Source organism: Mustela erminea, chromosome 3 (assembly GCF_009829155.1).
Source record: "Mustela erminea isolate mMusErm1 chromosome 3, mMusErm1.Pri, whole genome shotgun sequence".
Lineage (NCBI taxonomy): Eukaryota > Metazoa > Chordata > Mammalia > Carnivora > Mustelidae > Mustela > Mustela erminea.
In genome coordinates this window covers 106,676,295-106,704,201 of record NC_045616.1, presented here as the reverse complement: position 1 = coordinate 106,704,201, position 27,907 = coordinate 106,676,295, and the positions used below count along the sequence as shown (strand labels likewise).

The 27,907-nt window shown below is 49.1% G+C and overlaps 1 protein-coding gene across 3 annotated transcripts in view; it reads left to right on the top strand.

Annotated features, from left to right (window-relative positions):
- WWC1 (WW and C2 domain containing 1) overlaps positions 1-27,907 on the top strand; it is a 151,093-nt gene that overhangs the window by 48,270 nt on the left and 74,916 nt on the right. For 2 of the 3 annotated variants that reach the window (XM_032337093.1, XM_032337092.1), the window contains exon 2: positions 24,149-24,258. The exons of the other annotated variant lie outside the window; for it this stretch is intronic. In XM_032337093.1, coding sequence (XP_032192984.1) covers positions 24,149-24,258 — 110 coding nt within the window. The remainder of the gene's footprint in view (positions 1-24,148; positions 24,259-27,907) is intronic. 3 annotated transcript variants of the gene reach the window in all.

Below are 27,907 nucleotides of genomic sequence, written 5' to 3'. Positions count from 1 at the left end.
AGGCTGGGGTCTCCCCAGGTCAGCTGCAGTGACTTGGGAGCAGTGGAGTGAACGCTGTTTCCTGGGGCCTGGGATGCCGGGAATTCTTGAAGTAACTGGTCTGGGCCACCCCCACTCTAAGACAGAGCCCCGGCGTGAAGCACGTCTGTGGGGACTGTTTTCTAGTCCACTGTGTTGGAAGGGCTCCCTCCGGGATTCCAGTCTTCCTTCCCTGGGGCTCACCCTTGCCTTGCCAGGAGAGGGAGTTTGGATTTCTATGCCGCAGATCCTAGGGGCGGCTCCAGGATCCCCCTGCACCTTCTGTTGAGATACCGGTGTTGAGGAAGACGTCTTATGCAGATCTTGCTCTTTCTTTTGGGACGTGTTTGTGGTTCCCCCACCAAGGTAGAACGAAAACCCCATGTTTGTCATTCTCTCAGTCCATGGTCCAATCTGGACACCGGCCTCGTTTTCCCACATACACTCTGAAATCAAGGCGAGGGGGCTGAACAAGATGAAGAGGAAGCCGTATGTGGATCGGTTTCATTTCCTAGCCTGGCTGAAATCTGATGGAGGTGTTTTTATAGGGTCCTTGTCAGGCAAAGTCAGACCAAAAAACCCAAACCCCTATAGGTTCATTATCATCATAAGCATTGTTCTGGGCACTGATCCCTGGGGAAACCGCAGTGACCTGAGCAATGCTGATGCTTGCCTTTGGTCAAGGTCGTTGTCCACAGGGTCAGACTGTTAAGTGATTCGAAGCGAAGCTGGGATCTAACCTGGTCTGGAAGGTAGGAGGAGTATTGTTCCTGTGATGGTAATTTAATTACTTGACATACCTGCCATGATCAAGACCACTGAGTATAGAGTACTGAGCACCTACTCTGTCTAAGCACCATGCAAACACCTGGCATGGCGGGGCCCCTCTACCCCATGAGGTGAGTGTTACTGTCAGCCTCATTTGGCAGGTGTGGGATGCTACATGGAGACATGAAGCGATGTAAGCAGGGCACACAGCTGCCAAGTGGCAGAGCTGGCCCTGAGCTCCGGGGATGTGACTGCAGTGTGTGTGTGTGTGTGTGTGTGTGTGTGTGTGTGTCTCACACGTGTGCCTGCGCAGAAGTTGCAGTAGGGTGCAGCTCAGGGAGACCCAAGCTATTACCCTCACCCTCTCTCCTGTTTTACTGCCAAGGAGGGGCACGTCCCCAGGATGTTTGCAGGCTTTATTCCGCCTGGGCACTTACCCAGGCTCCTTTAATCCACGGCCGGATGGGAAGAGCTGCTGGCGCTGCTGGCAGAGGGAAGGGCTACACATCATTGTCCCTTTCGTGAAACACACCTCTCAACAAGTTCCGGGGTGGGGTGGGAGCTTGGCCGTGAACACAGGCCTGCCTTTATCCCACCTCGGTGTTGGATGGGCCAGAGGAGAGCTCCACTGACTTGCCAGCCGGGAGTGATGGCCATCACAAACAAGGGCTTCTCCAAAGAGGAAATACAAAGGCTCCCTCCGGAAAGCTGGGGCCGCAGGGGATGGAGGAGTAGGCTGGTTAGGGTCTGCCTGAGAAACACAAAGAAAGATAGAAATGATCAGCCCAGGAGAGCGCCTTAAGAAGGCTGTTCCTGAATGTGGCTGGCCTAGCAGGAATTTGGTTTGGGGTGGGGTGACCAGTCCCCAAACCATTGTCTGGGTTCTTGGTGAGGTGGGAAGAAAGGGGTTTCTCTCCTGGTGGAAAAGTTGCCGAGTAGTCCGGGAATGACAATAGCTAACAAGACTCGACTGCTTTTCATATGCCAGACACGATACCTGGTGTCATACACACATATTCTGTAACCGCCCCACCCACCCAGGAGCCCTGTGAGGTGGGGGCTACTATTAGCCCCACTTTACAGAGGAGAAAACTGAGGCATGATGAGGTTAACTGGCATGCCCAAGGTTCTAGAGTGCTTAAATGGAGGAGCAACCTGGATTCTCCTTCCAACTCTGCCACTGAGTGACCCTGGCCACGTCACTTCCCCTCCCTGGGCCTCAGTGTCCCCATCTCCACAATGAGATGGATGGACATAATTATTTCAAAGTCCTCAGTACTGAGACACCATGATTGTGTCACAGGGACTTGTAGGGTCCCCCAGCCACAGAGGGGCACCTCAGTTGTTAACAGACCTCTCCACTTCTCCTCATGCATACACATTTCTGAGCAAGCCTCCTGAAATCTCCTTTCCCATATAGCAGTCCCCAGCTTATGACTGTAGGGAGGTTTTTGTTTTAAATGTCTTCTGTGTCTAGGCTCAGGAGACCCCTTTTTCTCTTCCTCCTCAAAGCTTTCTGTCTCCTGTCCCTCTCTGCAGGGCCTGGTCATGGCCAGGCAGCCTTGCCTTCAGGACAGCCCTGCAGGCAGACATCACCAGCCCTCTGCTGTTTACTGCCCACCCATCACAGGACTGGCTCGAGTTCACGCACTCGGCAAGTGGCTACTCCCAGCTGGGACTTACAGCATGGTCTCCTATAGGGCACGTAGTAGGTCCTCAAAGAATGCTGTTCTTCCTTCTCCTTGTTAAACTGGCTCCCAGTTTGCTTCTGCTGGCAGACAGAGAGCAGAATAGGGCTGGGAGTAGGCTTGACTGCTTCTGGCCCACTGGGCCAGGGTCTTCCAAACCCTCCTGCTTTGAGAAGAGGTGGTCTGGACCAGCAGTTACAACAGCCCCAACCTTTTGTAACCAGTAAGTTGCAGAAGGCACAGGTACAAGGTCTCCTAGTAACCTTGATTTCCTCAAAGCAGTACTCAACTGAGCAGAAAGGGTGGTGATCCACTCTCCACTTCTGCTGCTTAAAACACCTGCTTCATCTTCTACCTCCAGGTTATTCCTTCAGGGTTCCATGAACCTTGAATACCAGAAACCAGGGACCACTCACTGGAAAAGTCCAGAAGTTGCTGTTCCCTTAGTGATCTCATTGGACATAGCTTCTCTCATCTCCTGACTCCCGCTGTTGCTATGTTGGTTTCATTCAGTTTTCATACAATGGGCTTCAAGGATTCCGGACACGTGCAGAAAGAGGTCTCTTTCCTTCGTGGCTCAGGACAGAAGCCCTGGGGGTCATCTGTCACTGGCCCATACTGGATCACTTGCTTGCCCCTGACCTGGGGCTGAGGGTTCAGAGGCATGGAGTGGGGGTCGGTCAACCCGCATCAAGTGTCCATCTCCAGAGCTGGGGTGAAATCACCTTCCAAAGAAAGCACAGGGGCCAAGAATCCTAGAGATGATTGCCCTGGAGAACTGACAGCGTGCTCACCCAAAGAGGTAGAAATGGTTGGTTGGTGTCAAAGTCCCAGCAGCTGTCCTTCATACCTTCCCCTGCTAGTCCCCAGGGCCAGTCCAGCAGGCTGTCCGCATGGGCCAGGTGGGCACCTGGACAGAAGTGGAGAGCTCCTCTTGTGGACTAACTTCTCCACATACCCTGGGCCTCTACCTTTAAGCAAGGTTCTCTTTTTCTCCACGCAGCGATGAATGGGATGTGGTGATGGCAGGGTGGGGAGGGGCAGGGGGTGGGAATGGAGGAGAGCCGGACTTATCACAATCATGTACTCATTCTCCTCATTGGATTACTCAGCTTTTTGTTCAATAAGTACTCCTTAACACCTAAGGCCTTGCAGACAGTGGGTTTAAGAGTTTTCCAAACTTCAGTCGTTGGGGCACCCTCTTCCCAGTTGTTGGCAAAAGCCATGAAGCAAAATGATGTTCTCAATCCCTAGCTGCTAGCTGACAGGGAGGCTGTGAGCCTGGGGGCTGAGCTTGCTTTATGAAAAGGGAGCCCGGCGGATGTTGGAGATTAAAGACTCGGTGTCACCAGACTGAGACTCTGTTCTCAGTGGAATCTGAAAAGCTGGAAGGGAATTGAAAAGGGTATCCATTTTCTCCCTGGGAGAGCCAGTGCCTGCTCCTGCCTTGTATGTGTACTGGTGCAGTTGTCCTGTGTGCCACCCAAAAGTGTAGTGCACACCCGGATATGTAAATTACTGATGATGTTCACAAGTGAACCCAACACAACACCTTGCCTCGAAGCGACTTCCGTTCTAGTAGGTGAGAGAAGCCGCAGAACGCGAATGAAAGTGCTGTCAAGGAGGACATGAGGGAAGGAGGGTCCAGAGGACACGCGCTGGAAGACCGGAAGAGAGTGCTCCCTGGGCAACCTGTGATGGTGGCGGGGCCTTGATGGGAGGGGAGGAGCTTCCGGGGCCTGCCCATGGCAGTGCTGTTTCTGTCCACTCAGGTGTCGCATTTATACTTGGATCCTGACAGTGTTGATTAGTGGACTGTCCATTCAGCACCGAGACCAGGATGTCTACGCAGTGACCTGCTCCTTCCCTGCATGCTCTCCATCCTGGTTTGCTCTGCATTCTCTGCCCTGTGGTCCTGGAGTGGCAGCTGGGATAGGAGAAGCAGCCGATGGGGATGCAGACCCCAGAGCTACTCCTTCCCAGCCATAGGACCCTCTTCCCGGAGACCGGGCAGTCATCTTGAGTACCCACCTCAAGGACGGTGGGAGTGTAAGAGGAGCCAGGGCCCAGAGAGTGCTTTGCACACAACTTGGCATGGCGCGAGCTCAGTAAACACAAACAGATACGATTTTGGAAAATATGTCCCATGCACGCTTACTGAGTGTAACCAGTAATTGAAACATTGTGGGCTTCCTGTCCTCAGTGTCTCCCAGCTCTGTGACTTCAAGCAGGGTAACCTCCTCGAGCCCGAGTGTCATCATCTGAAAAATGGGATGCCCATGCCAGGTGATCAGTAACACTGACAAAGCCAGAACCACACAGTAGGCCCTCCACAGCTATTTCCTGTGCCTGAGTGGCCTCGGCGGTGCTTTGGGCTTGTCCCTTGATTGCTCTAGTGTCATTGAGTTCCAGCTTGGTGCCAGGGCCTCCCACTCTTGTCTTTTCTGACTGTCAAAATAACTTTGCACAGGGTGAGCATCTGTATTCCCTGTTTTACTAATTGCCGGGTGGTGCTGGGTGGTTACGAGAATGCAGAAACTGCTTGCCTAGGCTCAAGTCCGGGCTCTGCCACTTGCCATTTGTAGGGCCCTGAGCGACTTGGCTTAGCCTCTCCAGGCCTCAGTTTCCATCTAAAATGCAGATAACAATCCTTAATTATACAAAGCAGAATCTTCTCATGGGATTGCTGTGAGGATTACACTGGGTTAGCATGCGTAACTCTTAAGTCAATGCTTGTCAAATAGTAATCATTTGGAAATGAGGACTGTCGCTGCCATGATTACCTAATGAGTTGAAGTTACTCAGCTGGGAGGGGACTGAACCTAGATTTGAACCCAGACCTATGTGCTCCAAAGCCCAGCTGTTCCTTCCACTTCGCTAACAGGCTTCTCTCCCCACTTGGAAACCCTTCTCTCTATTTTGGGTCCTACTAGGGGACCGGGAACAGCCCCTGCCATGCTGCCTGTCGTCCCTCGGCCTTCCAGACTCACTTCCGCAGATTTGCTCACCTCCTCCTATCTTCCCTAAGACGAGGCACTTACCCCCCCCCCCCAACCCCCAAGCCTCCTTAGAGCTACACCATGACCAGTCTGTCTCTTCCTTCCAGAATTTTCTTTCTTGCTGTTCTTCCAGACCCTGAGGCAGTTCTTGCCCTTTGCATGTCAACTTCTCAAGTAAACAGACAAGAAGCTACTAATGTACAAACAGAGGACGGCCCTGTTTCTGGCACCAGCCAGCTTTGATGTTGCCCAGGTTTTTCTCATCTCCCACCCCAAAGAAGGAGGGTTGTTGCCCTTCCCCTCCCTAAGTCTCCAGGAGAGCTGGACCGCCTTTGCCTTTGCACCTAGGTCTGGCTGGCTGTTCTTTCATAGCTGTGTGTGCCACTGGCCAATCACAGCCCCTCTCAAGGCCTAGTTTCCTCTCCTGGACGTGTACATGGTTGTGAAGGATGGACACATATAATGTTATTTATTTGGTTGAACAATCACTGCCCTTAGAGACCCAGGCCGCTTCCTGCTTCCTTTCGGGAGCCTCCTAGAAATAGCCCAGCATATAGGGATCTCTCCTTTTTGGGAATCCTGTGGCACCTCTCATGAAAGTTTCCTTTTGAACAATGTCTTCATTGTTTTCATTCCTCCATATACATATTACATGTGTGAATGAATATGTTTATTTCCAGGGATTTTAAGTTTATGTAGAATTTGGCACTAGGCGCATAGTAGCTGTGCAAAAGATATTTGACCATTAGCTTAGGCTCTTTCAAAAATGAATGTTTTTCAGGATTGATGCCCTTGAGCAGATAGAGGTTTATTTTTTTTTTTTAAGATTTATTTATTTGACAGAGAGAGAGAGATCACAAGTAGGCATAGAGGCAGGCAGAGAGAGAGAGAGGAGGAAGCAGGCTCCCTGCTGAGCAGAGAGCCCGATGCGGGACTCGATCCCAGGACCCTGAGATCATTACCTGAGCCGAAGGCAGCGGCTTAACCCACTGAGCCACCCAGGCGCCCCCCCCCTTTTTTTTTAAGATTTATTTATTTATTTATTTGACACAGAGAGAGAGAGAGAGAGAGAGAGATCACAAGTAGGCATAGGAGCAGATAGAGGTTTAATTGTTAAGTCCAAATCATTGGTTTCTGGGTTCTCTAGGGAAACTGAAAATTTCAAGCATTCGAATAAATTTCTGAAATATATTTGAGTTTACTTTTTTTTTAATTTTTAAAAGATTTTATTCATTCACTTGACAGAGACACAGCAAGAGAGGGAACACAAGCAGGGGGAGAGGGAGAAGCAGGCTTCCTGCTAAGCAGGGAGCCCAATGCTGGGCTCGATCCCAGGGTCCTAGGGTTGTGACCTGAGCCGAAGGCAGATGTTAAACGACTGAGCCACCCAGGTACCCCGTATTTTAGCTTACTTTTAAAAAAATTATCCTTTCTGTCCTCCATTCTACATTTTTTGGGTCCAGGCTGAACCAAGCACTAGCAGTGTCCTTTGTACAAAATAAATATTCCTGAAGTTCCCAGGACACTTGAGTGTTCACTCTGAACCCAGGTACAGGGTCTGACCTCTGCCCATCTGCAGAGGGAGGTGCTGGGTGCCCACAGAGTCTCCGTTGGCAAGTTTCTCCTCTGTGGACCTGTTTTGGTTCTGTCAGTTCAAAATCTTTACAAGGAGGGTTCCCAGGTCCTGTTCTTTGAGGAGTTTCTGGTTTGCTTTGGGGTTTATGGAGGGCATTGAGTTCAAGGGTAAGCCTGTAACAGGCCCTGGAGTGGGCTGTGTGTTTTGTGCCTCTGGGACTCTGCAGGAGGCTGGTGCTGGCTTTGTAAGTGTTGGGCTCAGTGACTTTACCTCGGGAGGGAAGGAAAGGGGGGAAAAAACCCCCCAAAGCCCCTACCAACTCAAAATATTTCCCCGTGGAAAAGAGAGGACACTCACAAGTCCTGTGTTTCCATTCATTCAACAGATAGGAGCTACCCCAATGCTGTGTTGTAGTAAGACAGCAGCAGTGAGCTGGGCAGGTCAGTTCTATTTCCGTGGGAAAGACAAGACAGACAGCCCGTCAATAAGCAAATACAGAGATGGGAAGTAGAAGGAAGCACAGGGGCCCACCCTGTTGAGTCCTTGTTCCGTGCTGGGGTGCTTGCTGCATGGGGCCTGCAGAGGGGAACCCAGCGCTCTGTGCTCTCAAAGGCCGGGCGTGCTTTCCCTGACCTAGGTGGGCTCCCCTGTTGCTGTCTGTGAAATGGGAGCAGTAGTAGTACATCAGTGTCAGGCGAGGGTCCTCCGTGTCAGCTGGGCTTGGGAGATGCTGGCCCGCGCCCTGCCCTGGTCTGGGGATCATCTGTGCTGATGGAGCTGTGGCTCCCTAGTAACAGAAACCCACAGACAATGCACAAGGATCCTTCCTGCCCTCGGGTGTCAACTCCTTCCCTCAGGACTGTCCAAGGGTCACAGAATGCCTGTGCCAGAGAGAGATTCCCTTCTGCATGTGCTGATGGTACTCATGAGAATGGAACAGGAGGAGGGGCCGGAGGCTTCCGTGGGGACCCAGTGGGATACGCAGTTCCTAGGGAAGGAGAGCTGGCTGCTGCCACGCTTCTCCGGTTACCAGCTGGGAATGAGGAGGGAGACCTATTGAAAGAGCTCGTGGTGGAGGGAAACAACCAGTGAGCCAGGGCTCAGGTGGCCTGTGTCCAGCTCTGACACAAACCGGGGCCCCAGGAGCCCTGTCAGTTTCGGAAAGTCTCAGAGTGCCCAGTTGGCTCATCTGTAAAATGGGGGGGCCATGATGATGGTGAGAATGCCGTCGTCCTGATGGTTATTTGCGAATCACATAAGGTCAAGCATGCGGAAGCACTTTGAGGACCCTGAAGGATTTCTTCATTTACAACTTTCCCTTTGTTAGGTCAAGCAAAACTTGGAAGGTAGAAGCCCTCGCTGTGAACCCTGCTGGGAATTCCAGTAAAATATTTCCGTCTTCATGTGTTCTTTCGTGAGGTCGTGTGTTCATTCAGTGAGCATCTCCCTCGGCGCTCCCTCCTGTGAGGTGCTGAGGTGGCAGTGCTCTGTAGGACGCTGCTCAGGCCCTCTTAAAACTCGTGGAGGTGGCAGACACAGATGGTAAAGAAAGAACCCTTCAACCCCTGCTTTAGATCAGCAGGTGCCCAGGGAACGATGTTCTGGGCAGCAGGAACAGCAAAGAGAAAGGCATGGAGCACATGAACGAGCATGGAGTATGCATGGGGTGGCCTTGAAGCCATGGCCGCAGCCGCAGCAGCAGGAGGCTGCCATTTTTCTGAGCCAGAACCTTGTCAGGGCTGAGGGGATCATGGATGTGAATGGGTCAGAGTTGTTTTAACAGCTCCTACAGCCCAGGATTCTGTCAAGTCTTCTTACCACAGTTTGTGTTGTCACAGGCTGGTCTGATCCCCATCCACATTCTGTCTGACACAAAGTATTCCATGCTGCCCCCTGGTTACCAGCCTCCACTAGCACTCCTCCAGCGAAACCTAACTGGTTGTAATTTGGGCGATGGACAATGGTTTGGGATTTTTCTGTTTGTCTATCCAGAGCCTTTGTGGGGAGGATCTAGAAATAATTGTCAGGTCCCCCCAGGGCCTTTCACATCAGCCCCTAGACAGCTTCCCAGGTCCCTTCGGGGTCTGCTCTGGGGTGGGGGGGCTGGGTGCGTTCCTGTCCTGGCAGCCGGCCCAGGGCCTTGTGGGGCTCTCTCCAGCCTCCACTGGGCATTGTGGCTCCACTTCTCAGCAAGGATCATGTAACGAATGTTGAGGCTTGTTTCCTTTCAATGTGTTAATATTTTTCTATACTTTGCATTTCTCCCTAAGAAGAAAATTAGGGTTCATTTGGAATGGTGGGGTTTTTTTTGTTTTGTTTTTTGTTTTTTAATGAAGGGGTAGTAAGAGGTTCTAAATAGGAGAACTGAAGTTGTGTTGAAAATGTACTTGGTATTTTTAGTATTTTTTTTCTGCCTTTTTTTCTGGTTATAAAAGCAGTGTGTATTTGGGCGGGGGGGGGGGGGGCGATCCTTGAACATTACCCGCTCCACTGAAAGGCAAACACAGTCAACATTTTGGCCTTTTTCCTTGTAGTCATTTTCCCTTTTTCTTGCAGGCAGGTAAGATTGTGCTGCACACACAGTTTTATATCCTGCTGTTTTATTTCTTTTTAAATTCTGTAATACAAGCACTCTTTGCTCTCATCGAAAGGCTTCGTGAGTGTACATTTCAAACAGTTGCATCAAATGGTTATTACCAACCATTCAGTCCCTATATAGTTTGCCTAGTCCCTATTGATTTTGAGGCTATGTCCATTTTTTAAAAAAATATTTATTTCTTTATTTGACAGAGATCACAAAGAGGCAGAGAGGCATGGGGGGAAGCAGGCTCCCTGCTGAGCAGAAAACCCGATGTGGGGCTCCATCCCAGGACCCTAGGATCATGACCTGAGCTGAAGGCAGAGGTTTTAACCCACTGAGCCACCCAGGTGCCCCTGTGCCCATTTTTTTTAATATGATAAATGATGCTGCCTTGAACATCTTTGTGTATGAAACTTTCCACCTGGGTAGGTTGAAAATAGCGGTGAGACAAGTGATGAAGTTTTTAAGGAATCGGGTGCTTCTCTGACTCCTGTTTCGTCAGTCATCAGCCTTGACTTCTGCTCCTGGGGCTCTAAGATGAGCATCTCTTTCAGTTTATCTAGGGCAATTCTTTTCCTCCTTGTCTCCCACAGTCTTACTCACCATATTCCCATAAAACTCCTAATGTCCAGTTTGTAGCTGGGGATAAAAATATTCCCCCCCACCCCCGGTTTTCCCTTCTTCCCTGACTTTCTGGTTTAAACCTCTAGGAAGTAGTTTTAAATTCCATGGTATTTAAAAAATCCCCTCTTCTGGCCACCCAATGGTGTAGTCAGCAATTTCTACTCAGTTTTTGAATAGTTGCTAAGATCTAAATTCAAATCCTTAATCTGCCTCTTATCAGCTGAGCAACCTTGGGCAATTCAGTATCATTCTCGAAGGCTCCACTGGTTTATGCTAGGGGATGAACATAGGAGCTGCTTACATGGCTTGCTGTGAGAACTTAATGCCATGGCATACATGTAAGGAACAGCGCGTGTGCTGGTATTATTATTCTCTGAGGGTTTTGACATTGGGTCCCTACAGAGGAGTATGGGAGGCATCCTTCACACTCTAGATTTTCATGACAAAATGGCACCATGAAATGTCGGATCTGGAAGAATTGGTTGAGATGGAGTCCATCCTCCTTGTTTCATTGATGGGGAAGCAGAGGCCCGAGGAGGGGAGGGGTCTTGACCGAGGTCACCTGGATGGATATAAGATATGTAGCAGAGCTTCTCCCACAGTCAGGCGGCTAGGAGGCCTGATGACTTCAGAATCCAGATGGGGCCCTTCCACCGATTCTGCTGGACGCACCCTTTGATGTCCAGAGCTCAGGCAGGCCCAGTGTGGAGATCAGCTGATGTCCCAGATCCCTCCCCTTGCCTCTCAAGCTCCTAGATCAATCCCAGAGCAGGTAGGAAGCTTGTGGGATATTAAAAACACTCTACATAGTCTCTTCTGCACTGTGCAGGTAATCTTCCGTGATACCTCTCTCCCTCTCCCTTTCTCCCTCCACAATTCTCTTGGGCCAGTTGGCTAGTCATACCTTCTCCCCTGGCACTGCAGCTGAAGGCGCCTGCCAACCTGTGGGTTTCTTTTCCGTGTGGCTCACCATCTGGAGTGCCCACCTGGCCTCCTTGCGGGGTGTGTGTGTGCGCGTGCATGCAGGCACCCGTGTCCCAGGGCCGGGGTGTTGTGTCCCTTCTCTGTGCATGAATGGCGGCAAGCACAAGAGCAAGAGAACAGAGCACAGAAGACAATGCCCAGAAGTCATCCTGGCAGAATGAATGAATAATTCATATTGTATCTGCTGCTTTCCAGGGCTTCCTGAAATAGCTGTTTTAATTGCTTACTTGTTTCACTGCTGACTTTAATTCGGCTGTCTTCAGCGCAGCACACTTCGGTGTTTAATGTTGACTTGCAGGTGGGGCTTTCCCTTCAGGGAATGACACATTCTATTTATTTTCTTCTTTAAAAAGAAACGATGGGTGGAAAATAGGCCCTTAAAGAAAGTCCTATTTCTCAGAGGTGCAAACCATTCCCTTTTCAGCTCCTGTGCAGAGATCCTTTGTAGTCAGGTACTCTAGGGCTCGGTGATCTTGGAAAATAAGGAAGTAGCAGTGAGAGGGGCAGGCAAGGTGAGCTTCTGGACTAGATCAGTCTGCGCCCTGTGATGCAATTCGTGAACACTTGGGTGTCTGCAGCATTTCAGATTCTAGGACGCAACCGGGTTGTGCTGACGCGTGCTTCCCTAGAGCAGCCAGTTGCAGTGTCAAGGAAAGATATAGGAAGGCCCTTACCTGCCTGGGTTGCCCACCTAGGCAACCCAGGAAACCACCCTGACCCTGGTGCCCATAGTGGTGGTCAGAGGGGAGTGAGGGAGAACAGTGTCCTGTCCTTCCAGGGCTTTGGCAGGTCACCTCTAGTGTGAAATGTGTGGCCCAGCTTTGAAAAGGCTTCTTCCAGTGGTTCTGGTGGAAAGGCCTGGAGAAGAGGGCGAATTGGAAGCCAGGTGTTTGGAGCCCCTGATAAATGCATGTGGCAGCAGCAAGAGGTAGCAAGATACACAGGGCCTGGGCTGATGGAGGTTGTGTGAGTTACAGCCCAAGTTGACAGGTGTCTATCTGAAGACACAGATGACACCAGAAGACCCCTGATGATTGGAGAGATGGTGCCACTGGGCTTTGTGATCTAGTCCTGCACCTGCAGGACCAAGGTTCTGTAGAGTCCCAGTCCAGGGACTGCCGACTGCCCCTGCCCCTGCCCCAGGCCCCAACCCTGCTTGACCTTCCGTCTGCAAATGGATGCAAAGGGAAGGGGGCTGTTTAATGTGAAATGAACCAGAAAGAAAATGAGCCTCACTGAGGGCCTTCTACATATACAGCAGCTAAGTGGTTGAGAACCTGAGTTCCCAGATCAGATCCAAAAGCTGGCTCTGTGCTCACTGGCTGTGGGACCTCAGACAAGACACTGTTCTGGACAGGAGCTCAGCAAACACTAGCAAGGGGCTGATACAGCCTACCTATAGGGCTGTGCTTAGGGAGAGGCTGAGTCACCATGACAGGACCTGCAGAGTAGGATGGGGAGGCTGAAAGCTTTGATAGAGAAGGAGAGGCATTTCTTGAACACAAGGTTGGCTACCACTTTTTAGAGTCCCTGCAGTTATGAGGTTGGGGATGCTATTATATACCAGTGGGCCCTAGGCATGGTGCCAGGACCAGCAATATCAGCATCCCCAGGGAGCTTGTTACAAAAGCAAATTCTCAGCACCACCCAGAATCAGAAACCTATTGAATCAGAAAGTATGGGGATGAGTTCTGGCTGTCTGTGAATTCTCAAGCCCTCCAGAGGATTCTGATGCAGCTCAAGGTTGAGAACCACTGCTGTGTACAATAAGGAGATTCCAGGAAGGGTTCTCATAGAATAAATGAATATGGGCGTGGGAAACAGGGGGCAGGTCAGGAAATCTGGGTGGCTGGAAGGATCCCCTCCATCGTGGCCATGTGACCTTGGACAAGTACTGGAGACAGTCTCAGAAACTCAGTACTGAAAAGTCCTCTAGCAATCACTATGTCATCTTTTCATGGTGGGGATGGGGAAATAGTGGCCCAGAATGGGAGAGGGAATTGGCTACCCACAGTCACTCAGTGGCAGAGCTGGGAATTGAGGCCAGTTGGATTTACCTCTCAACTGGCCAAGTGTTCCTGGGTGTGTCAGGTCCCCTCTTTATGCCTCAGTTTGCATCTGGAAAATGGAGCTGATAAGAGTACTTATAAGATTACTTTAAGCAAATTAAGATTCTGGTACATCAAATATGGTTTTTTTTTTCTTGACAGTTTTTATTGAGAAATTGATTATTAAAACACACTAAATTGTATATATTTAACAAGTGTAACTGGATGAGTTTCGACATACATATGTGTATCTGTGAACTTAGATTTCTTTTAACTCACATACTGCTTTTATACATTACAAAAAGGAAAAAACCCAACTAGATAAACAAAATAAAGCTCCAGTGTTCCTAAAACATCTTCCTATTCAGAATCCAGTTCCTTTTTTAAAAAACATTTATTTTATTTAAATTGCAGTATGGTTAACATACGGTGTTATATTAGTTTCATGAATCCAATTCTTAGGAGTTACTTTTTAACCCAGGATTATTGGTGTCTGTGCTTTGAATAGCGTCCTTGTTGCCCTCAAAGTGTTGGTGATACAGCCTTGGTAAAAGGACCCACAGGGGAATTCAAAGGCTTTGGTGCTGGGCTCCAAAGCCAGCAGCCAGCGTGGCAATCAGGTAGAGTTAGCCTACTTACTTTGCACTCCTGCTTGGGGAATGTTGCTAAACAGGTCAGTTCACTGCCTCCTCAACCCTTCCCCACAACCATTTGGCTCCTAGGGGTTAAAAGTGCTCCACTGTTGTCTTTAGGATTTCATCCCAAGCCAGGACACCTTTGATGTCTGTACACGGGAAGGGAAATCTCCATCAGGATTGCGGGCTGGCTGACAGTGTTGTAAGATGTCAGTAAGCATGGTGACACACAGCCCCACTTCAGGGATGTTAAACAATATTTTTAAATGTGCTGCTTAGGATAACTGGAAGATAGTCTGTGGAAGGGAGCCTGAGTCGTGCCTGCTGCTTTGTACAACCTCAACAAAGTTTAGCATTGTTTATTATTATTATTATTATTACTGTTCTTACTGTAACATACCATAACCAATGCTGAACACTATTGGTTTCTCTGTTGGTTAAATGAAGGTGGCAGTACATGACACACAGAAAAGTTGTGGAGATAAAGGAAATGATTCCTCTTACATAGAGTATATGGTCCAGTGCCTCATACTTAATTGGCTTTCAGCAAAAGACATTCTCATTATTGTTTCATTGCAACCTCCCCATGCTCTTGACCTTTGGGATGGGTGGCCCAATAGTAGATTAATAAAGGCTAAAACTGTAAAGGGGGCCTTAGAGATACCATATTCCAGCTCCCTTGTTTTAGAGATGGGAAGCCCAGAGAGGGTAGGAAGCCCACAAGCATGGCTATTCTAATGACAACATCAATATTCAAACCCAGATCTCTTCACTCCCCTTCCAGTGCTCTAAGCTGTGCTGTCATGGAAGGATCCCAAAGTAGCCTTCATGGCCAGTTCCTTCTAGGAGGACCAGCTCCTCAGGCCTGCATGATTAGGATGAAGGTCAGAGCTCAAGGAATAGAGAAATGGTCAGATTCCAGGGAGGGGTGGGCTGTGGCCTCTGCTCTTGGAGCTGGAGGTTCCTGGACAGCTCAGCACCTGGGAAGACCCCTTGGCAACCTAGCTCCTGGGACTGGAAGGAGTAAAAACTGGGAGTTGAATGTTCTCAAGATCCTGACTACAGAAGGGAGCTCTGTATTTGTACCCAGCATTATATGCCAAGTGCTATATTGAGTCATTCCCATGTACTAATTCATTTAGTCTCTGCAAGAACCCTGCAAGGCAGATTTTCTTGACTGCTTTATACCTATGAGGAAACTTGGGCTCAGAGCTGGGGAAAGAATGGACTAAGATTACACAGCTAAGAAGGATGAAACTGGCCCTTTTATAGGGCACAGAACTGCCTTAGCCTAGCTCTCAATTCAGGAATGAGGATGAAGGTGGGGCGGAGCTGGATGCAGGACAAACATGCATACCAGGTGCCCTGTTCTATTGGGGTGTTGGGCTTTCAGGAGATTACCCTCCAATGAGGAAATGGGCCAAAGGAAGGGCCCTTCTCTCAGCCTTGTCGCTCCATGAGTGGGAACTTCATAGTCTCATTCAGGTTCTTGTCCAATGGTCATTCTCCTTTCAGTATCATAAGGGCAGTTAGCCCAGAAAATACTATCAGTACCTCTATCTTGCAGGATGTTCAGATACTCACTGTGTTTCTTATAGAGCCGAACTCCGCACCGGGTTGGCTTGATCTCTTGGTGTCATGAGTGTGATACAGGCCTGGAGTTGATTCCAGACTTTATTCTCAGCCCTGTCACTGGATTCTTGCATGGCTCTGAGCAAGTCTTCTCTCTCTGTGCCTGAGTCTTCTTAGCAGAAGAACAAGGGCATTGATTTGTCAGATTCCAAATCCCCTGCTCAGTTTTATCATTTCTTAATACCTCAGCATCAGAGGCCTCATTTGGACAGCATATATTCTGAAGTTCTGGTTTGCGCATTACCTCATTCAGTTCTCAAACAACACGTGAAGCAGGTCTGAAAAGTACCTACCTAAAAGGGTTGTTACTAGGGTCAAGTAAGTTAATATCCACAAAGTGCTTGGAAAAGTTCTTGGCATGCGGTAAGTATTTAATAAATGTGGTTTTTTCCCTGTTTTTCAAATTTGAAAACAGAGCTACAGAGAGTTTAAATGACTTGCCCAAAGTCGCACAGCTCAAAAATGGCAGAGCCTGGATGCAAACCCAGGAGTCTAGCTCCAGAACCCTGTGTTCTTAACTACTACTCTATGCTGCCTTTAGGTAAGACAGAAGTTAGAGTAACATGTTATAGAGCAAGGGTACTGTGTGCAACAGGAGTGTGGCTCACCATAGGCATGCTAATTCTCCTTTTAAACACAGCACTGTCGGAGCACCTGGCTGGCTCAGTGGGTTAAAGCCTCTGCCTTCAGCTCAGGTCATGATCTCAGGGCCCTGGGATCGAGCCCCACATCGGGCTCTCTGCTTGGCGGGGAGCTTCCTTCCTCTTCTCTCTCTCTGCCTGCCTCTCTATCTACTTGTGATCTCTGTCTGTCAAATAAATAAATAAAATCTTAAAAACAAAACAAAACACAGAGCTGTAATAGGCAAACAGGCTATTGCAGAATGTGGGCGGAATTTGGCCTTCCGCTTGTCAGTTGGCCATGCCTACTCTAGTGCACAATCTGGTTCTCAGCACAGTAACCTTAAATCCCAGCAAGTGATATGCAGAGGGGTAGCAGCATGGATTCACCCCTGTCCATGAGCTGGAAGAAGTTGTGGAATGGATAGACACAGAGACCTGGGAATGGAAGCAGAGGAGGGGCCTGGCCCAAGAACTCAGTGAGGGCAGAGTAAAGACAAGATTTAGGAGGGGCGTGAGCCACCTGTGTGTGTGGGAAAGGGGCAGCCTAAAAAGGAGAGGGAAGCATGGAGAACAGTCTGGAACCTTCCCTCTGGTTTGCTCCCTCCTCTTCTTTTCCCCATAAAAGAATTCCAGGAGTGGGAGTGACCAGGCCAAGAAAGCCTCCAGATAATCCAGCCCCACCAAAGTAGGGAAGCAGAGACGTCTGGGGGTAAAAATGCCAGGATGTTGAGATCCGGTGTTTTGAGAGTGGAGGGAGGGAGGGAAGTGTTCTCTTAAAAACGAGAGTTTAGAAGGCCCTAGTGTAAACACCTCCTCCAGAGAGCACATTATGAGAGCCAAACCCACTCCGGCTGCCATTTCCCAACTCCTGGTTTAATTTCCAAAAAGGGAGTGTGTACGCAGTGCCAGCCCCTGGAGTACAGTGCGGCGTGTATTGGTGCTTAAACTGGACACTTATTTTGCCTCCATTTCCCCATCATGGAAATAAGGATAGAAAACCCAGCTCATAATACCAGCTAATGTTGGTTGAGCCCCATGTGCCATGGGCTCAGCACAGCTGATTTGAACATCCCCACTTTTCGGACAAAGAAGCAAATTGGGGCAGGTTAGGGTTCATGCCCAAGGCCAAAGAGTAAGTGACTGTCTGCATGGGGTTGCAGGGGGCTGACTCTAGAGCCTGTTGGGGTGAAGGGTGCTGCTGCCGAGGGTCACGGACATGTCTGATCCCTGAGACGGAAGACGGGCATGATTCTCACGGTGCACAGAACACAAGTCCTCCCCACAGATCCCGTTAACAACCCACATCTACTCAGGGCTCCGTCCCGCGCCAGGTTCTGCGCGGAGCACTCCATGTGGGTTATCTCCTTTAATCCCCACCACACCCTATGAGATCGGGACTTCAAGTTTCACAGAGAAGGACACTCCTCCTAAAGAGGTTATGTAACATGCCCCTGGTTGTGGAAGAGGTACAGCGTGGGATCCTGAGCCTTTGTGGGTAATAGCTAGTCTGCGTCCCCAGCAACTGTGAAGCTGACCACCATCTTCTTCTTCCTGCCTGGGCTCCTTCCTCCTCCAGCCTTTCCTGACTATCCTGTTGCCTAACTCTCTCCGGTCTTCCAACCCCTGGGCCTTTTCACGTCTGAACGGCTGACCTAGCAGCTTATCAACCATCCCTACATCCTCTAATTAATTGCCTGTGGTCCACAGCCCCAGTTAGCATGGCCACCTCATACACAGTCTCCAAATGCCGTGGTGATGGCTCACTGCCTGTTTTAAGAGTGAACCTTGCTCCCTGGCCAGACCCACTGCTCTTGAAGGCAGAAATAAGGCTTATTCAAATGTCAGAGTCCCCCTGGTGTCTAGTGTGGGACTAGGCTGTTGTGTCCCTGCAGTAAATGGTTGTTGCTTGGAGGACTACCGGAAGTGGGGGGGGGGGGGAGAGAAGGAAAGCAGAAGGTGAGGCAGGGAGCTTCTCTAGGTCTGCTTCTGCAGCCTAGTTTAGAGGTGGCACTTACAAGGGAAGCCGGTCCTCTGCGTCCCTGTGCCTCCACCCCATCACTTACAACAGAAAGAGGTGGTAGGTGGCTTTTTCCCCCTCAAACTCACCAGCATCATCCCACCCCAACTAGCCCTTGCCATTGCTTCCCCCCATGGGGTCTCTGCTCAATGATCGCCTTCTGCAAGAGGCTTCCTCTGACACTCCCTCCCTTCCTCTCCCCTCCCCTGTGACCCTTGATCCCACCACCCCTGTGGCATTTTTCTGCACAGCATGAATCTCTGCCATGAGGGACTTTGGCAGCTTGCTTCCTCGTTGGGGTGTGTCTCCCGACCAGAATGTCAGGGCAGGTCCCTGTCCGTCTGGTTCGCTTCTGCCGTTGGCGTCGATGAAGGTTCAGCCGGGTTCGGTGTGCCCAGTCCTCCTCACAAACTCTGAGATGGTTGTTTTTTCCACACACCTGCCCCCCACACCCTCGGTTGTGAGAGATGTCTGAATAAAGGTGTTTGGACGGATCTGACTTAAAGGAAGGGAGGACTTCCAATATGGCACTTTCTCAATGCCCACCCCAGCCTTCAGCATGCCAAAGGTGAAGGGGACATGCGGCCCTGTTCTGCAGCAGCCTGGAGGTGAGGCTGCGGGGGTCGGAGTTGTGCAATGGAAGCTATGGGAACTATGCATGGGAAACACCCCCAGGCGGAGAAGCCTGCCGCCCGGGCTTCTTGTGCCTGGGTGGGAGGAGAGGTTCAGCTGAAAGTTTGGACAGTTCTTGGCTTGCAGCCTGGAGGGCCCTTTAGAAAGTGATCCCGCCCAGCTGTCCTTCGAAGAGAGCTCACTCCCGGGGCCAGCATCCTGCTGGACAGCGATAAAGAGGTTGCTGTGGGAAGCATTCGGATCGCTGGGGAAGCAGTAGGAACATGAAAGATAGGTTACTCGTTCCTCAGTCCCTAGGGAATCACCACCCAGTGTTAGACTTGGCAAGAGGTCTTCCGTTCCTTCTCTGAGCTGCCTTGCTCAGAAAGGATGCAGCATCTGAATACCGAATACTGGCCCTAGCGATCTGGGAGCCCCTGTCACATGACGCCGTGGCAGGAGGGCAGGGAGCCTGTGTTCCTGGACAGGTGGGCCGGTGAGGTCCCTGTAGTGTGCTCCCCATAGGGTGCTCCTGGCAGAGCCTACCTGTCTCCAAGGTGACACATCCGGGCCACTTCTCCAGGAGGGCCTATTGTGAAACATTCAGGAATGTTTGTGTTCCTTCAGAGATTTGTAATTAAGAAGAGGCAGAACTAGTTTTCTCTTGGCACTCTTCCTTCCCTCCCTCTTGCCCCTCCAGCATTTGGGCCATTTTGATCTCATGATTGGGGTTTTCGGTAGCCCAGGACAGGGGGGCTGGAGACCACTCCAAAGCTTGAAATGGGGTGAATCGCTTCACTGGAGGGTGGGGGCTGGGAGTTCCAGGCAAGCCCCCAAGTCCGGGCCGCATCTGAAAGCGGACATCTCTTCCCAGCCCACATTCTTGGCACTTGCCCAAGGGGAAACATTGTAGGCCAGAGAAGCACCCACCGTTTCCCAGAGGGCACTGGTTTAAACAGACGGTTCTCTCTGGCAGGAAGAGTGAATGTCTGCACGTGCATATGTGTGTGTGTGTGTGTGTGTGTGTGTGTGTTTAAATCTTTGTGCAACTAAAATCACTTCTCTTCATCCTGATTCTCTGAATGACACATTGCTGCACACTGAATAATTCATCTCCCTCTTGGCATTTGTTCCAGAGAGAATCTTGCTGTCCAGATTTCTTGTAAGTTGCATAGTCTTCCCATAGAAGCGTTTTCTCTTTCCCATGGAAGAGCTCTGGGAGCTAGGCTCTCAGCCCTCTGGCTTTTCCCCCAAGGTTGCATCAGAGGGGAACCCTGAATATCAAACCAGAGCCCCCCTCCTCCTCGGGCCCGCTCCTTCCAACGCCGGGTCCTCTTGACTCACTCTCCTCTACCCCGATGGGCACGCTGTCTGTGTTCACTGCATGTGGAATTCGGCATCTCAGTGGGGTGTTCTCAAGACAGTCACATTACTGAACCTTGTAGCTGATGTCCATCTCACTTCTGACTTCCCCGTGTCGAAGGCCGGAACCATCAGCGGAATTCAGGGTTTTCTGGAAAAGTGATGCATTTTGGTGTTTCAGACCTGCCCATCTCCAGTCCCCCTCCCCACTGAGAGAGTTCAGTGAATTAGTGGCATTGGTGACTTGGGTGACTTTGAAACATTTGATTGTCTTTTCGCCAAGCAGCTCTGCATGATCCAAGTGTATTGAACATCGTTGTACCAAGACACTGATGACCGAAGGTGCAAATGTGCAAAAGCTCCAGGGCCCTTTGCCTGCAGACTGGCCTCTGTCATTACCTGTATCTGGAGCTTACTCTGTGCTCCAGGTTGCTGTGAGACTCACTCGGTCTTGTTCATTCATGTTCGCAAAGCTCTGGTTTGGGAATCAAGTAGGTGGGCTTCTGGGGTTTACTAACTGTGTGGTACTGGGCACATTTTCTCATTTGTAAAATGGAGTAAGAGTGCCTGCTACCCGGAGAGAGAGAACATGATATATATAACTTGCTTTCTAGGCCTACATTTAGCCATTATTAAATATTTTAATTATATTGATATATGAACATTATAGAGAAATTAGTAAAAAACAGTTACATTAGAAACCATGTACCAAGATGACATTTTAATGTATATCTTTCCAGTTTCCCTTCTTTATGTGCTGCTGAAGCAAGCACCCAGTTTCTCTTCTACACACACACACACACACACACACACACACACAATTTGTAGGCAAAATATGCGATAACAGTATCCTGTAGATTTTCTCTTCCAACAGTGTTGTTTTTCTCATAATATATGAGATCATCCTCCCATATTAGCAACATATAGAACAATACATCATTATTTGTCATTCCTACATATTCATTATCATAGTCACCCATTCCGCAAATATTTATTGAGCACCTGTTGTGGGGGACCCAGGGATCTCTTGCTTAGATGCACCATTGGATGAAACCACTTAATTGATCCTCAGGGAAGAATTATGAAAGGTGCTGATCCAGGGGATCTGTCAGAAGGGGCGTATCTTCTTGGTTTTCTGGGTTACAGACAGTATGTGTAATAAGATTCATATCTCTGTGTGTATGCCTGGGTGGCTCAGTCAGTTAAGCACCTGCCTTCAGCTCAGGTCGTGATCCCTGGGATTGAGCCCTGCATTGGTCTACCTGTTTAGCGGGTAGGAGCCCTGCTTCTCCCTCTCCCTTGGCTGCTCCCACTGCTTGTGCGCTCTCTGCCAAAGAAATAAATAAAATCTTTTAAAAGAGAGAGAGAGAGAATTCATATGTGTGCAGCCGGGCTGGCAGGCAGAGGTTTCAGGGCAGAGAGCGGGGAGAGGAATGAGCCAGAAAGGAAGGTCTGACTGGTGCATTCCTGCTCCGTCCCAGATCTTTCTGTCCTCAGTAATACAGTGACTCCCTGTGGAAGGGTATGCCCGTGTGTGGAGTTTTCAGAGACTCTTTCAGAGATTTGCTGTATAAAATGATGTTGGAGGAGATTAGATTCCTGGTGGTCACTGATCTTCATTCTCCATAAGGAAGAGGAAACAAACCACCTGGCGAAGTTTGAGGATGGGGAGGCACTGTGGCACGTGGCCTTTAGTTTCTGAAGTCTGTGCAGGGCATGGGGGATGGTGGCGTGGGCTGAAGACAGCTTTGCAGGAACTTTATCCAAACTGACACGGGTGTGCCTGAATGAAGAGCCTTCTTTGTGGAGGGAGGTCCTCATCCCCTGTGTGTCTTCTCCATTTTTCCCCCTTTGATTCTACAGTGGCTTATGATTTTCCACAGGACTCGGGAGGTACACGGAGAATGTCAGCTTTCGAGAGAACCCTGTAGCTCACAACAGGAGCACTGGAGACCGATTTGAAGTCCCAGACTTGTCACTGACTTGGAGAATGTTATTTTGTCTTTTTCAGCCTCAGTCTCCCCTTCTGGGAAATGGAGATAACAGTAGTGTTTTCTGAGCACTCATTCCTACCAGGATCTGTGCTACATGCTCCTAAAACATGACATTCTTTAACCTAATCAACAATCTGGACAGTTGCTACTATTATCCCCACTTCTCAGATAAAGATACTGAGACTCAGGGGCACCTGGGTGGCTCCTTCGGTTAAGTGTCTGACTCTTGATTTTAGCTCAGGTCATGGTCATGAGATCAAACCGTGCGCCTGGGGCTCTACACTCAGCAGGGAGTCTGCTTTTCTTTCTCTCCCTCTGTCCCTGTCCCCTGACCTCAGTCACATTCTCTCTCTCTCTCTTCTCTCTCCCCCAAATAAATAAATCTTTAAAAAAGAAAGGGGGGTGTGGGGCACCTGGATGGCTCAGTCAGTTAGGCATTCAACTCTAGATTTTGGCTTATGTATGAGCTCAGGGTCATAAGATCAAGCCCCGCATCAGGCTCTGCACTCAGCATGGAGCCTGCTTGAGGTTCTCTCTCTCCCTTTCCCTCTGCCCCATTCCCCCAACCTCTCTAAAAAAAATTAAAAATAAAAAACTGAAGCTCAAAGAGATTAAGTTGCCAAACCCACACACCACCCTAAGGGATGCTTACTGAATCCTTCCCCTATGGAGCAGAGTCTGTTGCATATCCTAGATCCCTCTGGCTTCATTCTCATCAACTCCCACAATACAACAGTGAATTACTGACTAACGGAAGCTTTTGGATTCTCATTTATCCAGTCAGGAGGTACTTTTCGCAGCCTGCCTGACTTGGATATATGATGGCACATGAACTTACCGCGTCCTGTCCACAGGGGCCCTTTCAGTGTTTCTTTCTCCCCCCATATATTTTTCTTTAAACCTGACTTGGAGTGGGTATAGAAAAGGAGATTGCACAGCATAAGAGAGAGGGTAGTTTCCCGAGGCCTGGAGGGAAGGTCTTCATCAGAACTCTGAGACCCCATCCAGTTCTTTCTCTTCCTCTCCTGTTGTACCTCAGCTTGCCACTCTATCCAAAGAGTGATGAAACAGAGCCTTCTGGTCTTCCAGGATTGGGAGGGGGTGGGAACACACAGGGGAGGGAGAACATCTGAATATGTATTTTAAGCATAGTCCGCAATGGGAGAAACCAAAGGCTTTCCGGAGGGGCTGCTCAGGCCCACGGGCTCTATGTGTGGGTTGGTGGCTTTCTGCACTGGCTGAAATGTTTGACTGATGGCTTGTGCTCTTTTCCAGGCTTCACAGCCCTTAATTCATTTGGTTGGATTATTTGTCTTCTCACTTAGCCACCAAGTGGGTAATTACCACCACTGCCCACCAAAATGGGGTCTTAGAGGGTGGTTATTACTGAAAAGATCGGTTTGGTCTGGATTGTTTAGGGAAGGACAGTGGTGGGTGTAGGCATTTGGGGACCTGCTCAGGAGGAAAATAAATACTTCTTTTGTCCAAATTCATAGGGATAGGACATCTGCTATTCTAGATGCTGCTGTAAGCCAGCTTTCCAGAGGACTAGTGGGCGTGACAAGCATGGGATAGACCCCGAATGAAGAATGGGGGTGGGGTGGGCAGGTGAGTTGCAGATGAAGGAGCTAGAGAGGGCTAGAGTCTGAGTCCAGAAACAAGACTTGACATTTGAACCCTTTTCCTCAAACCCCCCAGAGATCCAGCAACAGAGGCCCAAAGAAGGAAGATGACTTGGTCAAATCATTTCCAAATTCGTGGCAAAGCTGGGACCAGAATGCAGATTCCCCACCTCGCTCCTGGGTGATCTAATCCAGTCACCTTCCTGGGACAACAGGGACCATGGGGACAGCAGAGCCGGGGCCAGGGCGAAGTCCGTGGCTCTGTCGGGCCAGCCCAGAGGAGCAGGGAGGCTGACAGAAGCAAGGAGTTGCAAGGTCTTGGGGACGGTGGGCTGATGGAGTCTGTTTCTCCTCTCCCTTGCCAGGTACACCAAACCGCTCACCTTTGCTGACTGCATTAGTGATGAGTTGCCGCTAGGATGGGAAGAGGCGTATGACCCGCAGGTTGGAGATTACTTCATAGACCACAATACCAGTAAGTTCCTGACCGGCCTCCCTTCCCCTTCCTGCACCCCATCCCTCTACCTCTACACCCACCCCCCTCCCTGAGTCTGAAAGAGCTGCCGGCAAAGGCTCTTAAAGCCAGATTGTGTTTTGTTTTATGTGGAGTTAGATAGAGATGTCGATGTGGATATAGATAGATAATGTATGCTCGTACAAAATAACCATTTAGAAGGGTTTTAAATAGAATCTAAAACTCTCCCCCCTTGCAACCCAGCTCCCCAGTTTTGCAGAAGCAGCCACTGCTAATAATTTCTTGTGTATCGTTCCGGAAATGTTCCAATTGTATGTTTGTGTGTACATGCATCTATTCTTTTGTTTTTTTCTTTTTTTAATATATCTCCATTTTTGGTGCCTACAATTTTTTTTTTTTTCCCATGTGAGGCAGATGTGTCATTGTCATTGCCAGGCCATTTTGGAACTAGAACCCCAGCATGTCCCTAGCAGCATGCGCATGCCTGTCTCTGTAGTGGATGGGCATCAGTGTGTGTCTCCGGCCCATCATACTGGTCAGCCCACCCTCACTTTGTGCCCGTGATCCAAGTATCCTGATCGAGAGTGCACATTCCTAGGGTCTCTGTCTCTGGGACTGTGCTGGAGGGATAGATTGAGAAAGGGACAAGAAAAGAACAGGCATATTGGCTGACAGGTAGAGGAACTCAGGTCATGGTCCCCCCCAGCCAGGGAGAGTTGTTGTGTATTTGGGCTTCATCGTGTCCTCTGAGATCTGCTACCCCATTTGTCCGAGGCCTGTCTCACTCTCAACTTCTGAAGTGTAGGATTCCCTTTGTCCTTTCAGGCCAGAGGAAAATGGGCTGAAATGGGATGTGCCTGGCCAAGCCTGAAGGCTGAGAATAGGGTAGGAAATGCTAATAGCCCCTGGTCACTGAACATACATCCTGTGCCTTGTGTTCAGCGAGGCACCAGACAGGCGTCATCTCGTTTCATCCTCCCAGCTCCCCTGTGGGGTGTTAGGAGGAATATCCCCATCTTAGACATAGAACTTAGAAGTCGTAACTGGCTGCTTAACACGCAGAGCGAAAATGCGGTACAGCTGGGATTTGAACTGGTACCAGGGAGGCAAGTTGTGCCTCCCCATTCATTTCCTCCTCAGGTTTCCACTAGCACCCGGCGGGGCTCTATTGTGCCGCTCATCACTTGGCGGTATGACCGTTTGCCTGTTATAAAGCAAGGCAGTATCTCATTCATTGCTCCATTCCCAGGCCTGTGTTTGGTAAGGCACATAGTAGGTGTGCACTTGACCTTTGTTAAATAGCAAAGGGCATACGTGCTTAAATTCATGACTGAGTGAATGAATGAGCCGACTTCATTGAAGAGTTTCTGAGGGACAGCTAATGGCATTAATTGCTTTTTGGGGGGTAGCAGAGGTTTTTATTAGCACTCATGATTGCATGCTGGATAATGAGAAGTAAATATGCCTAATTGAGTGTGTGCGGGGAATGAGGTTAATGTTTGGAGGGCTGCACAGTATGCTGGGTTAAACACTGATGTATAGGGACCCTAACCAGTTCTTTCCTTGTGTCTAATTGCTGAGTTCATCCCCCTCGTTAAAATCTGATGGCGAGAGCGGGATTTTACAGTGCTTCTGGGAGTTGCAGGAGAAATAGGAGGGAGGAAGGAGTAGCAGGCACCAGCAGAATTTATTCTTGAGAGGATGAGGGCCGAAACGGGGTGTATGGGCAGGTGAGTAAATGGGGGCCACCATAAGAAGAATTCTGCCTGAGAGTTTTACCAGCTCTCAGGCTAGCAGGTGCCTTTTGCTTTGAACTTGTTCTCCTTGGAGGGAGGACACCACCTCTGAAGGAGCCAGGGGTGGAAGTGGTGTGACTGTGACCCTCCAGGAGGCCCAGGCATTCAGAGCCGTGGACTTGGACCAGTCCTCCATGTGTGTATTGTTCATGGACAGAAATTACCTTCTTGAGTTACAGACCCAATAGAATGGAACAAGTTAAATCTACTATCCAACATTCATTCATTTAGCAAATATTCACTGACCACCTGTCATGTTCCAGGCACTGTTCTCACAACTTGGGATACGTGACGAGTTGCAGAATGGCAATGATTCTTGCTCTTAGCTGAAACTCAATGGACTGTACCATGCAGGGGCCCCTTATTTGTCATTTTTAATGCATCAAATAGATGGAGTGATACATGTTAATACATAAAACAAGTGCACCATAATTGCCCTCATTGCTCGCCTTTTGTGTTATTTCCATTTATTTGTTCTAAATAAATAAAACCGAAGGGAGAATCCTTATTCATACTGCTTCTCTCCTTTGTGATAATTTCCTTTATATTTCCAAATACAGGGTCACTAAGTGAAAGGTCATGAAAATTTTTTGAGACTTCTGGTCCATATTCCTAGGTTGATGAGTATTTCCAGAAAACTGTAGCGGTCTGTATTGCCACCGGCAGCAAGGGTACTGTTTTCCTCATACCTTGATCAGGATGGGGTTATTTTCATTTCTTTATTATTTGATAAATTCTTCATAGGTTGAAACTGTTACTTCCCTACTTTTCATTTGCATAGTAACAAGGTTGGGCATTCTCCAGATGTTCAGCTGTTTTTAAGAGGATTCTTAAAGCCCTTGGAGAATACAGTAGTGTTAGCCACGTGGGTGGGGGTGTGGTGTGTGTAGACAGTGGGTGTGTGGTGTGTGGTGTGTGGAGGAGGTCGGGGGCGGAATGCCGACTCTTGGAGTGTGGAGAACGTGTGGATCGTGTTTGCAGGTTGAGGTTGGGAGCATGAGAGAGGACAGAGAAGGGTTCTCAACGATGGTTTCACTCAGTCGGCGAAATGTTTGTTGGCAGTAGCTGCCTTTTGGGGAGAAAGAGAATGGGGAATGCTGTTTTATGTAGCCAACTTTGTAACGTGCTGAGTGATTAAACTGTGTCCATGTATGGCTTTAATAAAAAGGAAAACTGAAAAGCAGCTAGACAAGGTGATGTGAAAGATCCTGCCGGAGTGTAAAGGTATCTGTTTGGGTTTGATGGGCTTCGGGAAGGGGAGTATGAGTGGAAGAGGCTGGGCCTGGGAGGACCCCCTCAGAGTAAGACTAATTCAGGACTAATTTAGGATTAACAGCTGTTAACAGCTTTTAGCACAATTCCATAGAAGCCCCTGGGCACTTTTGAAAAGCCCAGTGTTCTAAAGGACAGTTTTTTCAACAATTACTGGTACAACTGGCCCACATGGAAAAAAGTACACCTGCACTTCTGTCCCTACCTCACACCATACATAAAAATAAACTCAAAATGACCATAGACCCAAACATAAAAGGGAGAGCTAGAAAAGAGCTAAAAGAAAGCATAGGAGAAAAATTTTCAAGATTTGAAGGTAAGCAAAGATTTTTTTTGGGGGGGAAAAACCCAAAAAACACTAACTATAAATGGAGCTTCACCGAATTTAAACCTGCATTGTTAAAAGACACCATTAAGAAACTGGAAAGGCAAGCCACAGATAAGGAAAAGATATTTACAACACTGATATCTGACACAGGACCCATATCAAGAATATATAAAGAACTCTTACATCTTACAACTCAATAGTAAGAAGCCCAGCAACCCAATTAAAAATACAAGCAAGAGATTTTTAAAAGACA